The sequence below is a fragment of the Neovison vison genome, chromosome 1 (genome assembly GCF_020171115.1).
Source record: "Neovison vison isolate M4711 chromosome 1, ASM_NN_V1, whole genome shotgun sequence".
In the NCBI taxonomy this organism is placed as follows: Eukaryota; Metazoa; Chordata; class Mammalia; order Carnivora; family Mustelidae; genus Neogale; species Neogale vison.
Window position 1 is genome coordinate 88,589,854 of NC_058091.1, and position 11,497 is coordinate 88,601,350.

At 49.5% G+C, this 11,497-nt stretch overlaps 1 protein-coding gene across 1 annotated transcript; it reads left to right on the forward strand.

The window, feature by feature from the left end:
* The first annotated feature begins 105 nt into the window (after positions 1-105).
* Positions 106-11,101, forward strand: BYSL (bystin like). Its single transcript, XM_044250724.1, has 7 exons — positions 106-525; positions 4,847-5,009; positions 7,493-7,631; positions 7,985-8,118; positions 8,674-8,834; positions 8,991-9,093; positions 9,618-11,101. Exons 1-7 carry the CDS (start codon positions 258-260, stop codon positions 9,961-9,963), a joined length of 1,314 nt encoding a protein of 437 aa, XP_044106659.1. The 5' UTR covers positions 106-257; the 3' UTR covers positions 9,964-11,101.
* Positions 11,102-11,497: the final 396 nt, after the last annotated feature.

The window sequence follows — 11,497 nt, forward strand, 5'->3', positions numbered from 1 at the left end:
CTGCCACCACTTGGAGAATCGAACGTTAAATGCAATGAGTTTATTCGGGAGTCCAGCTCCAGGATCCGTGAGCTCTTTTAGGGGGTGTGACGGCGCGGATGGCACTCCTGGCCTCCGAACGCTAGAAGGCGCTGTAATCTCCGTGGGAGTCTCTTGGGAAGTGAGAGTTCACTGCGCAAGTGCGCTGGAGACCTTTCCCCCACCCCCCCACCGTCCGTTCCCACGTGTGAAGTTTTCCGGTGAAGTTTTGGAGGAAAATGCCCAAATTCAAGGCGGCTCGCGGAGCTGCGGGTCAGGAAAAACATGCTCCCCTGGCTGAGCAGATCCTGAGTGGGAACGCGGTGCGAGCAGGAGCCCGGGAAAAGCGGCGCGGTCGTGGGACCGGAGACGAGGAGGAAGAGTATGTGGGGCCCCGGCTGACCCGACGGATTTTGCAGCAAGCACGCCAGCAGCAGGAGGAACTCGAGACCGAGCATGGGACTAGGGGCAAACCCGCAGCGCCACGCGAGCGTACCACGCGGCTCGGTGAGTGGGGGTGGGGGAATACCAGGAAGAGGGAGGTTCTTTTGGGGGAGGGGAGGAGTAGACGACCAAAAGGTATTTGGCACGGGAATCGTTTGAAATCAAGAAAATCAAATAAAGTAAATAAGGGGTACGCAGTACACCCTTACGAAGATAATGAATTGGGAGACCCCGCTCTGGACCAGATTTAGAATGGTCAGACCTCTCTACACGACTTGTAGTTTTAGATACTCGGCTTCGGGACGCCTGGGTGGCTCAGTTGGTTGGACGACTGCCTTCGGCTCAGGTCATGATCCCAGAGTCCTGGGATCGATTCCCGCATCAGGCTCCCAGCTCCACGGGGAGTCTGCTTCTCCCTCTGACCTTCTTCTCGCTCATGCTCTCTCTCACTGTCTCTCTCTCAAATAAATAAATAAAATCTTTAAAAAAAAAAAAAGTTTAGATACTCGGCTTCTAGGCACCCCTAAAGTTAGACCAACAGGAAGTAGTTGCTCACGCCACAGAGCACTCCTAACATTTATCCATTTGTTCTGTACATTCTTGGCGCTTTGCATTGTGCTAGGAGTTTAGATGGTTTGGGTAAAGAAGGAAACAGGAGAGCCATGTGCCTGACTTCAGGATCTTACAGTCTAGCCCAAGAGAGAGATAATTAAATTGATGATTAGAACAATACATTCCAGGGTAAAGAAAGAATAGCTTTCCTTAAAACAATAGCATTACTTTTGGGGTCAGGCTTCCCCGATTGCATGACTTTTGTGTTGAGAAAAATGAGTGGGAAGTGCTCTGAGCAGAAAGAGTGATATTGTTTAGGTGCTCAAGAGGAAGAGAGACTAATTAAAAGATGGTCAGTATTAGGGTGGATATGTTGACCTCCGAGTTGCTTGATCCGTTTCTCAGATCTCGTCTTTAATTTGTCCTGAGAGCACTGTTTTTGACAGTTGAACACGGGCCTTCTGGCTTCAGTATCTTGCTGCCTCCTTTTTTGGGTCCAGCCTCTTATCATTGTTGGGCCACAAGGTTCAGTTCTTGAACCTCTTCTCTTCATGTCACTTCTGCGGTGCTGTCATCAGTTTCATGGTTTAAGTGCCATCTACTTGGTGACTGCTCCCAACTTTGTATTCTTGCCCAGATCTCTTACATGAAAATAAGATTCTTCTATTTCAGCTGCTTTTTTTACATCTCAAATTAGTGTGTCCAAAACAGAAATCCTGTTCTTGCCAAGCCTGCTCCTCCCACTATCCTCCTCATCTCAGTTAATAGGATGATATCTTCCCATTTCGTCAAGACAGAAACCTTGGATTCCTCTCTTTCTTACTTCACATCTGATCTATTAGGAAATCCTGTTGACTGTCTTCAAAATAGATTAAGAGTAAGACCTTTTCTCATCACCTTGAAACACAGTACTGTTGGAACCAACATAATCTTTCACCTGGATTATTGTAGTAGCTTCCTAATTAGTATTCCCATCCACCTTACAGTGCATTCCCCACAGCGGGAAGACTTCAAAGATCTATGTGATCTGCCCCTGTTGCCAATTTGACCTCTTCTAGTACTTTCCCCTTCCCCTCTTCATCCATACAGGCCTTATTTTTCCTTAAACATAATAAGCTGGGGCTTTTGCCCTCATTATTTCTTATGTATTCATACCCCTGTAGATTTATTCCCGATTCTTCACCTTCTCAGAGAAGCCTACCGTGGCCACTCCGTTAAAAATGGAAATATCTGGGGGCACCCGGGTGGCTCAGTCACTTAAACATCTGATTTCTGCTCAAGTCATGATCTCAGGGTCCTGGGATCTAGTCTGATGTTGGGCTCCGTGCTCAGTAGGGAGTCTACTTGTCCCTTTCTCTCACTCCCAAATGAATAAAATATTAAAAAGAAGAAGAAAAAGAAAGAAAGGAAAAGAAAGATAGATGCGGTGTCTGGGTGGCTCAGTCATTAAGTCCCTGCCTTCTTCTCAGGTCATGATCCCAGGGTGCTGGGATCTAGCTCCACGTTGGACTCCCTGCCTGGTGGGAAGCCTGCTTCTCCCTCTCCCACTCCCCGTGCTTGTGTTCCCTCTCTCACTGTGTCTCTCTCAAATAAATAAAATCTTTTTTAAAAAAAGAAAGAGCAAAAACAAAAAAAAAAGAAAGAGCAAGCTCCCATTCCTGCTTCCACACTTAAAACTTCTCTACTCTGCTCTATGTCTTTTTTTTTTTTAAAGATTTCATTCATTTATCTGACAGAGATTACAAGTAGGCAGAGAGAGAGGCGGAAGCAGGCTCCCCACTGAGCAGAAAGCCCGATGCGGGGGCTTGATCCCAGCACCCTGGGGCCATGACCCGAACTGAAGGCAGAGGCTTTAACCCACTGAGCCACCCAGGCGCCCCTGCCCTATGTCTTTTTCATAGCACTTGTCTTCTTTTAATACTTATTATTGTCTCTTTCCCTTATTAAAACACTCGGCTCTGTCGGTTTGTCTTTTACACTCATTTCAGCACTTAGAATGGTGCCTCACATATAGTAGGCACTCACTGTTTGCTGAGTGAATGGGTTAATGGTAGTAGGGTAGGTAGGAACCAAATCTACAGAAAATTCCAAGGCTATGTTCAGGATTTTAAAGTTGTCCCAAAGACAGTAGGGAGCTGTTTGAAAATATGGAGACCAGTTAGGGGATTGTTGAACTAATGCAGATGAGATGATGCTAATCTAGGTTCAGGCAGAACTGTGAAGGATTTGAGAGATAGTTTGGGAGGTAGAATTGAATAGGACTTGCTCACTGATTCTGTATTGGGGTGAGGGCAGGGGATGAGGCAGGCCTACCAGGTTCTGCCTCAGCATTTGGTGGACAGTAGTGCCATTTACTTAAGACATGAATACAGTGAATGCAGAGACCTAGAAAGGAGAGTGAATTCGGTTGATGACAGGTGAAGTTTGAATTGCCTGTGGCTTATCCAAGAGCTGCTGTACAGGAGAGAGCTGGAGTGAGTCTCTGGAGTAAAGGGAAATCTACCTACCAGCACAGATTTGGGGTTTGTTAGCATGTGGAGACAAAACATCTGGTGCATCCCCCTCCCCCATTTAGCTTTTATCACACATTGCCTCCGTTCTTTTTTTTAAGATTTTATTTATTTGATATAGCGTGCACACAAGCAGGGGGAGTGGCAGGCAGAGGGAGAGAGAGAAGCAGACTTCTTGCTGAGCAGAGAGCCATGCATGGGGCTCCATCCCAGGAACCCTGCAATCATGACCCAAGCCGAAGGCAGGTGCCTGACTGAGCTACCCAGATGTCCTCACTGCCTCAGTTCTTAATGAGCTGTTGAGTGTAACATTTTATCTTTCTGCTTGGATTATTACATACCTTTCCAGATGCCCAGCTAGGTGTAGCCTTCCAATAATCAGTTATAAAAATGGGTTGTGCCAGGGTGCCTGGGTGGCTCAGTCAGTTAAGCATCTGACTTTGGCTCAGGTCATAATCTCAGTGTCCTGGAATTGAGCCCTGTGCAGTGTCTGGCTCTGCATTCAGCTGGGAGTCTGCTGCTTCCTTGCCTTCTGCCTCCACCCCTGCCCTTGTTCATGCTCACATGCATGCGCACACACTCCTTCTCAAATAAATAAGTTCTAAAGGCGGGGGAAGGGGTTTGTTCCATTGAAATCTGAACTCCGTTGCCTGGCCTCAAGACCCTCTGCAGTGGAGCTTTACTTTACTGCTCTAGCCTTATTTCGTGCTACAGCCTGTTAGATACTCTGGTAACCAACCGTTTCTGCCAGTGTTGTTACCCACACCTGGAGCACACTCCTCCAGTTCTGTACTGCCTGTCCAGAGTCTGATCGTCCCTTGCTTCCATCACCTTTTACATGCCTGTGGTATACACTACCTCTACTACTCGTTTTGGCATATATTGAAGCCCTACAACGTGTATAGAACAGAGGGGAAGAATGCGCAGTCTAAATGCAGACTACCTGCCTAGGCAAGTTACTTAACTTTCCCATGCTTCAGAGTCCCCCTCTGAAGCTGGGTAGAATAGTAGTACCTACTTCTTGGTGTTATGAAAATTAGGTACAGTGTTTAGAAGAGCTCCTGCATGTTAATGATTATGCATTGGCATCGCTATCTCCTTGGCTCATATTTGTACATTTTGTTTCTCAAGCGAGATCGGGAACAGCGCCCCCCCACCCCGGAACTGGAAGATAGTAGGGCATCGCTGCTTTCACTACAATTGTCCGTTTCTGTTACAAGCCCATTTGAGGCTTGTACTGTGCATCATGGGTAATGTTGAATTGACCTCTACATCTCCCACCCACAACTTGCCTTTGCTCATCCATTTTTCTCCTCTTCTAGGTCCAGGAGTCCCACAGGATGGATCAGATGATGAGGACGAGGAGTGGCCCACCCTGGAGAAGGCTGCCACAATGACAGGGTCAGGCCATCATGCAGAGGTGGTCGTGGACCCTGAGGATGAGCGTGCCATTGAGATGTTCATGAACAAGAACCCTCCTGCCAGGTAGAGCTGGCATGGTCTGGGGCTGTGGGAGGTCAGGTTTCGGTGGCAGCTTTCCACAGGGAAGCAGATGCCCTGGCAGTTTCGGTTTCCTGCCTTTGGGAAGGGCCTGAGCATAGCTAGTTTTGGGGAACTGGCCCTCCTCAGTGGGAATGACCCAGGCCCAGCTGTCCACTTACAGAACTGCCCAGGGAGACAGCTATAGGGCCTTCTCCCATGCCTCCAGGGCAGTCCATCCCATTGGATTTGTTTTTGGTCAGCTCGGTTTGCTGAGTGCTAATTTCCTTGGCCAGGTCTCTTTCACGCTCTCAGCATCAGTTCAGCCCGGGTTTCTCAGCCTCAGCTCTACTGGCATTTTGGGCTAGATAATTCTTTTTTATGGAGGCTATCCTGTGCACTGGGGGATGTTTAGCAGCATACCTGATTTCTGCTTGCTGGGTGCCAGTAGTGATCTTTCCCCTAATCACGATAACCAAACAATGTGTCCAGACTGTTAGATGTGCCCTGGTGGGCAGACTCACCCCCGGTTGGAAGCATACTTTTCTTGCCATGTATCCTAAATGGCAGCTCCAAAGCACGCGGGCACTGAAGCTCCTATGGTCAAACTCTCAAGCCCACAGATTCTGACCCGGGGAGGCGGAGTCTTGGATAAAGGCCCTCAACTAGTTCATTCTGACCCTGTGATACTTACATGATGCTGTTCTTAGTTCTTATGCTTTTTAGAGCTAATTTAGGGCAGATATCTTTGCTAGTAATATTGAGAATAAGAAAGGGAAACTAAAGGGCACCTGGATGGCTCGGTAGGTTAAGCCTCTGCCTTTGGCTTAGGCCATGATCTCAGGGTCCTGGGATCAAGCCCCCGCATTGGGCTCTCTGCTAAGCAGGGAGCCTGCTTCCCCCTCTCTCTCTCTCGGCTGACTTGTGATTTCTCTCTCGCTCTGTCAAATAAATAAATAAAATCTTTTTTTTTTTTTTTTTTTTTAAAAACAAGGAAGCTGAAGGAGTTCTGTGATCACTTATTTGAGAGCACAGAATGAGAAAATGAGCCCATTGCCCACACTGATGCCTAGCAGCTGAAGTAGATGTCACAGTGTGTCCTGGTCTGGTATGTTTGTCCTGCCAGAGAGGCCGTTGGGTTCTCGCTCAGCACCTCTGAACTCCTTTGTAACACAGCATGCTGGCAGAATTGGCTGGGTGACTTTACTGCTCACAGCTACCGAAAACAGGGGCTGCTGACAGTCTTGAGAAATGATAGCTGGCAGCTTCTGAAAGCCAAGCCCAAACGCACGTGAACTCAGCAGTCAGAGGCCGGTGCAGTTGGGGTTACATGATAGCATACCGTCAAGTACCTGAACTTTAGAATGTGAAAGGCCAGGGTTGAAGATCCAGCAAGTCTTTAAGACCTTGGAGGAATTATTGACCTCTGTGGGTATCTGTTCTTGTGTCTGAATAAGGGCAGTAATGACACCTCTTTGAGATGTCGCACAGCCTGTATGAGATAACATCTGCCAAGCCCTGCCTCACTGCCTGGTGTTGAGAAAACAGGAGGTGTTTTAAATGTACCGTAGAGTCTCTGAAGACACCGTTATTATCCTGAAGCCCAACGTGGCAGTAATTCCAAATTGTCACAATAAGGTGATGTGTGATACGTTCTACGTAAGGAACCTGAGAAAAATACCATTAATCTTAGAAACCTTTCCATGAATTTTAATTTTTTTAAAGATTATATTTATTTATTTGACAGAGAGATGGAGAGCACAAGTAGGCAGAGCGTCAGGCAGAGGGAGAGGGAGAAGCAGACTCCTGCTGAGCAGGGAGCCTGATACAGGATCTCAGTCCCAGGACCCCAGGATCATGACCCGAGCCAAAGGCAGAGGCTTTAACCCACGGAGCCACCCAGGGGCCCCTCCATAAATTTTAATAAATGAAGTTATGGGGAAGTTTGTGTCATAGTCCCTCCTTAATGGCCCCTCACTCCTTGAAATTTTGGAAGGTAACTGCAATGTGTCTGGCACGCTGGAGAGGTCATACCAGGACTTTGTAACAGGGGACTCCTCCGCATGTCACCAGCACAGGATAGATGCATTTGAAATAAATAATGTTTCCTGCATGCTTGCTATGTCCTAATAGTAACGTATGAACATTAACTCCTGTAATCCTCATGCTGACTTTAGCAGTTAGGTACTGTTAATATCCCTGTCTCACAGATGAGGAAAACTGAGGCGTAGAGAAGCCAAGGAATGTGCCCAGGGTCATACAGGGAGAATGCAGGTCATACAGGGAGAATGCAGGTTCTTCACCTCCCTACACTGTCAGCTTTGTCCCAGAACAAGTGACTTTCAGGTCCTCCGCACCCTGCAGGGATTCTGTGGTAGGTGGTATGGCCCAGGGAGACTGGGGCCTCATATCCCAACGCGGGCTGTGTAGAGTTTCCTGGACTGACCCCAGCCCTCTCTCCTTCCCTCCCGCACCTCCCTTACTCGTAGGCGTACCCTGGCTGACATCATCATGGAGAAGCTGACTGAGAAGCAGACGGAAGTTGAGACGGTTATGTCAGAGGTGTCAGGCTTTCCCTTGCATCAGCTGGACCCCCGGGTTCTGGAGGTCTACAGGGGAGTCCGGGAGGTAAGAGCTGAGAGGAGAGCCGTAATGGAATACCCTGCCAGGGGCTGTGGGCTACCACCTCCGGCTTTCTCTTCCCACACAAATGAGGCACAGTGGCCAGGAGCAGACTTAAGAGCCTGTGTGTGGGGGTCCTGATTGCTGCTGTGCCACTCAGGCACGTGGTGGCCTTGGGGAAGGTTCCTTAACCCTGGTCTTGGTTTCCCCACCTGGGAAATGAGGTGCTGGGAGCACATCCTTACAGGGTTGTTGTGAGGACTAAGTGAGCAAGCCGTTAAAACCACACAGACGGGCCTGGCATGGGGCACATGGCTTCTGTGTCATTGGCAGTGCTCATTCTGCACCCCCATCCCCAGGTGTTATCCACGTACCGTAGCGGGAAGTTGCCCAAGGCCTTCAAGATCATCCCTGCGCTCTCCAACTGGGAGCAGATACTCTATGTGACAGAGCCTGAGGCCTGGACTGCAGCTGCCATGTACCAGGCTACAAGGTAGAGTAAAGGGGGTTGGGTAGAGGCTGGGGGTGAGGGGGACAGGCTTTGTCTGCCATTGTTGTTGTTTTAGTCCTGCCCCAGAGCTCTAGCCTGTGCTTCTTTAGCTCACTGTTTCCCCAGCTTTCCTTTTTCCGGCCTCAGGGCCAGGACCACTTTGAGACTCTGTTTCCAGAAGCAGGGCTCATAACTACTGGGAGACAACCTTTGGTGTGTCAGAGGGGCTTCCGAAGTCTGGCTCCCCAGGCAGGCTCAGTTCCCTCGTAACAAGCGTAGAGAGAACCCATGTTGGGGAAGGAAAGGGAACAGTGGAGAGCACAGGCTCTCCTGAAGACAACACTCACTCTGCTTGGGGGCACCTGGTAGCCTGTCCTGTGCCCTCTCTTGTCTGACTTGGGTGTCGAGTGCACACAGCTGACTCCCACACACACCTCACATCTCATGTGTGCACCAGCCATGATGATACTCAAAGTGCCATTGCCACACTGTCCAGTGACCTAGGATCTTCCCCCATATCCCTCTTTCCAACCCCCACCCCCCCCAAAAAAAAACTAGGATTTTCGCCTCTAACCTCAAGGAACGCATGGCTCAGCGCTTCTACAACCTTGTCCTGCTCCCCCGGGTACGAGACGACATCGCCGAGTACAAACGACTGAATTTCCACCTCTATATGGCTCTCAAGAAGGCCCTGTTTAAGCCCGGAGCCTGGTTTAAAGGTCGGAACCCGGGAGGCTGCTGAGAGGGAGGGGCTGGAGCTCCTGCAGGTGAAAGCAACAAGCCTGACTTGGGAGCTGACTATATTTTGGGTAGGTGGGGAGCTGCTGTAGTGCCTCAGCCTGAACTCAAGGTGACCCCTGTCTGACTCTCCCCAGGGATCCTGATCCCACTGTGCGAGTCCGGCACCTGTACCCTCCGGGAAGCCATCATTGTGGGTAGCATCATCACCAAATGCTCCATCCCTGTGTTGCACTCCAGGTAGTGTCGGTGGGAGTGGAGGACAGTTAGGAGAGACCCAGATAGGAGAATCCCAGGATGGGGGGGTGGGGGACATACACAGTGGAGAAGGAGCTGGAACAGCCCTGGGTCTGTGGCTTGTTGAAGCTCCTGAGTGTGTTGCCACTCCACTAGATTGTAAGCTCCCCCAAAACAGGAGCCCAGTGCCTGGCATATGGCAGGTGCTTAGTAAAGAGTTGAATGAATGAATAGGAAACATGGGAAGAAAGTGTGTAAGGGTGGAGATCTTCACATGCTTGAATCTATTCTAGCCAGATACTGAGACCAGCGGTTGAGCAAGAAGTAGGGATCTGGGGTGAAATCTGTGTTGAGCTGGTAACTGGGGCCGAGGGAGTGTCAGGTTGAGTAGGTGAGAAGGCAGCCTGAGATGGCCCCCTTCGGGAATAGCACAGTGCAGGGGCCAACGGAGGAGAAAAGGGTCGGAGGGACGGTAGAAGGCGGCCCTTCCTCCAGCATCCCCCCCACCACTAATCCTTCCTCACCAGTGCAGCCATGCTGAAAATCGCCGAGATGGAATACAGCGGTGCTAACAGCATCTTCCTGCGACTGTTGCTGGATAAGAAGTATGCGCTGCCCTACCGCGTGCTGGACGCCCTGGTCTTCCACTTCCTGGGCTTCCGGACTGATAAGCGCGAACTGCCTGTGCTCTGGCACCAGTGCCTCCTGACTTTGGTCCAGCGCTACAAGGCAGACCTAGCCACGGATCAGAAGGAGGCCCTCTTGGAACTGCTCCGACTGCAGCCCCATCCACAGCTGTCCCCTGAGATTCGGCGTGAGCTTCAGAGCGCGGTCCCCCGAGATGTGGAAGACGTGCCTGTCACCATGGAGTGAGGAAAGTGACTTGCCCTGGTCTGAGGAGGCATGAGGGGACACCAGGATTCCCTGTTGGTGACACAGAGCTTTTAACAGCTGAACTCGAGACAGGTCAGGACAGTGAGTGGTCACAGGCAGCTGTGACTCCCAGTGGCTGACAGGGAGGACTGGAGGGTCAGGCTGGCTCCTTCTTCCATTCTAGGTCTTCGTCCCTACTCAGTTCTGAGGCCTGAGTGGAGGTGCCCCATGCCAGCATTCCCACTCCCTGGCCAGGGCTTGGAATAGGTTCTTTCCGCGGGCTCTTGTGGCTCATCACTGGGCCATATAGATAAAAACCAAAGGCAGGTATTTATTGAACTTCTGTGTTTTGATGTGATCAGTGGATATCTTTGTTTTCCCTCTTCAGCTGGCGGGAAACTCTTCCCTATTTGTGTTCAGAGCAGATTCTTAACAGTTGATACCCTTCCCTGCCGTCTCATTCTGTGAGTCTGTGTCTCCAGCTAGAGCCTTCACAGAGTCAGAAGCTACTTTGGGGGAATGCCAGCAACCAGGAAGGAGGGTGTTTCAAAAGATGGTCCTGTCTCAGCTGCGGGTGGACTGCTGCAGGAGAAAGTCTCGGGAGAAAACTGCAGCCACGGAGAATAAGGTCAGGCACTGGAATGTGTCAGTTTGGAGTCACCGCCAGCCAGGTTCCCTAACTTTCTTGGCTACTTAAAGCTTCAGACCAGATGTTGGTAGAGTTGTAAGCAGATTTTCCTGCAGCCCGTGAGCTAATTGTGATTTTTACATTTTTTAAGTGGGAAAAAAAACTTGAGTATTTTGTGATAGGTGAAAATTATATGAAATTCTGATTTCAGTGTCCTTAAGTAAAGTTATGTTGGGACACAGCCGTGCCTATCCATTTGTTTTTTATGGGTGCTTTGATGCTACAGCAGCAGAGCTGAGTAGGGTTGGACCTTGAAGAGTACATGGGGTTGGGGCGCCAACCCCCTCATATAGCCAGAAATCTGCATATAAAACTTTTGACTCCCCAGACATGAGCACCAGTAGCCTCCTATGACTGGAAGCCTTACCAATAACCAGTCAATTCACACGTTTTGTAGGTTATGTATCATACCTACAGCATTCCTACAATAAAGTAAGCCGGAGAAAAGGAGATGTGAAGGAAATCATGAGAGAACACATTCACAGTCCCGTACTATTTATCAATAGTGTTAAGTGTATACATCTATTTAGAAAAATCTGCATATGTAAGTGGACCTGCCTGGTTCCATCCCATATTCAAGGGCCAGCTGTACAGTCCTTCTAGAACTTTTTTTTTAAGATTTTTTTTTTAAGATTTTATTTGACAGAGATCACAAGCAGGCAGAGAGAGGGGAGGAAACAGGCTCCCCGCTGAGCAGAGAGCCCAATGCAGGGCTCTGATTCCAGGACCCTGGGATCATGACCTGAGCTGAAGGCAGAGGCTTTAACCCACTGAGCCACCCAGGCACCCCTAGAACCCTTCTTGTTTGCTTTTGGTGACTTTCTTCCAATCCAGCTCATGTATTTG

What these genes read in the sequence shown, in the direction of transcription:
- BYSL (XM_044250724.1), top strand. Translation starts at nt 258, where the DNA reads ATGCCCAAATTCAAGGCGGCTCGCGGAGCTGCGGGTCAGGAAAAACAT. An exon ending in CGAGCGTACCACGCGGCTCG is followed by an intron (nt 526 to 4,846) that starts GTGAGTGGGGGT and finishes CTCCTCTTCTAG; the next exon opens with GTCCAGGAGTCCCACAGGAT. An exon ending in TCTACAGGGGAGTCCGGGAG is followed by an intron (nt 7,632 to 7,984) that starts GTAAGAGCTGAG and finishes CCCCATCCCCAG; the next exon opens with GTGTTATCCACGTACCGTAG.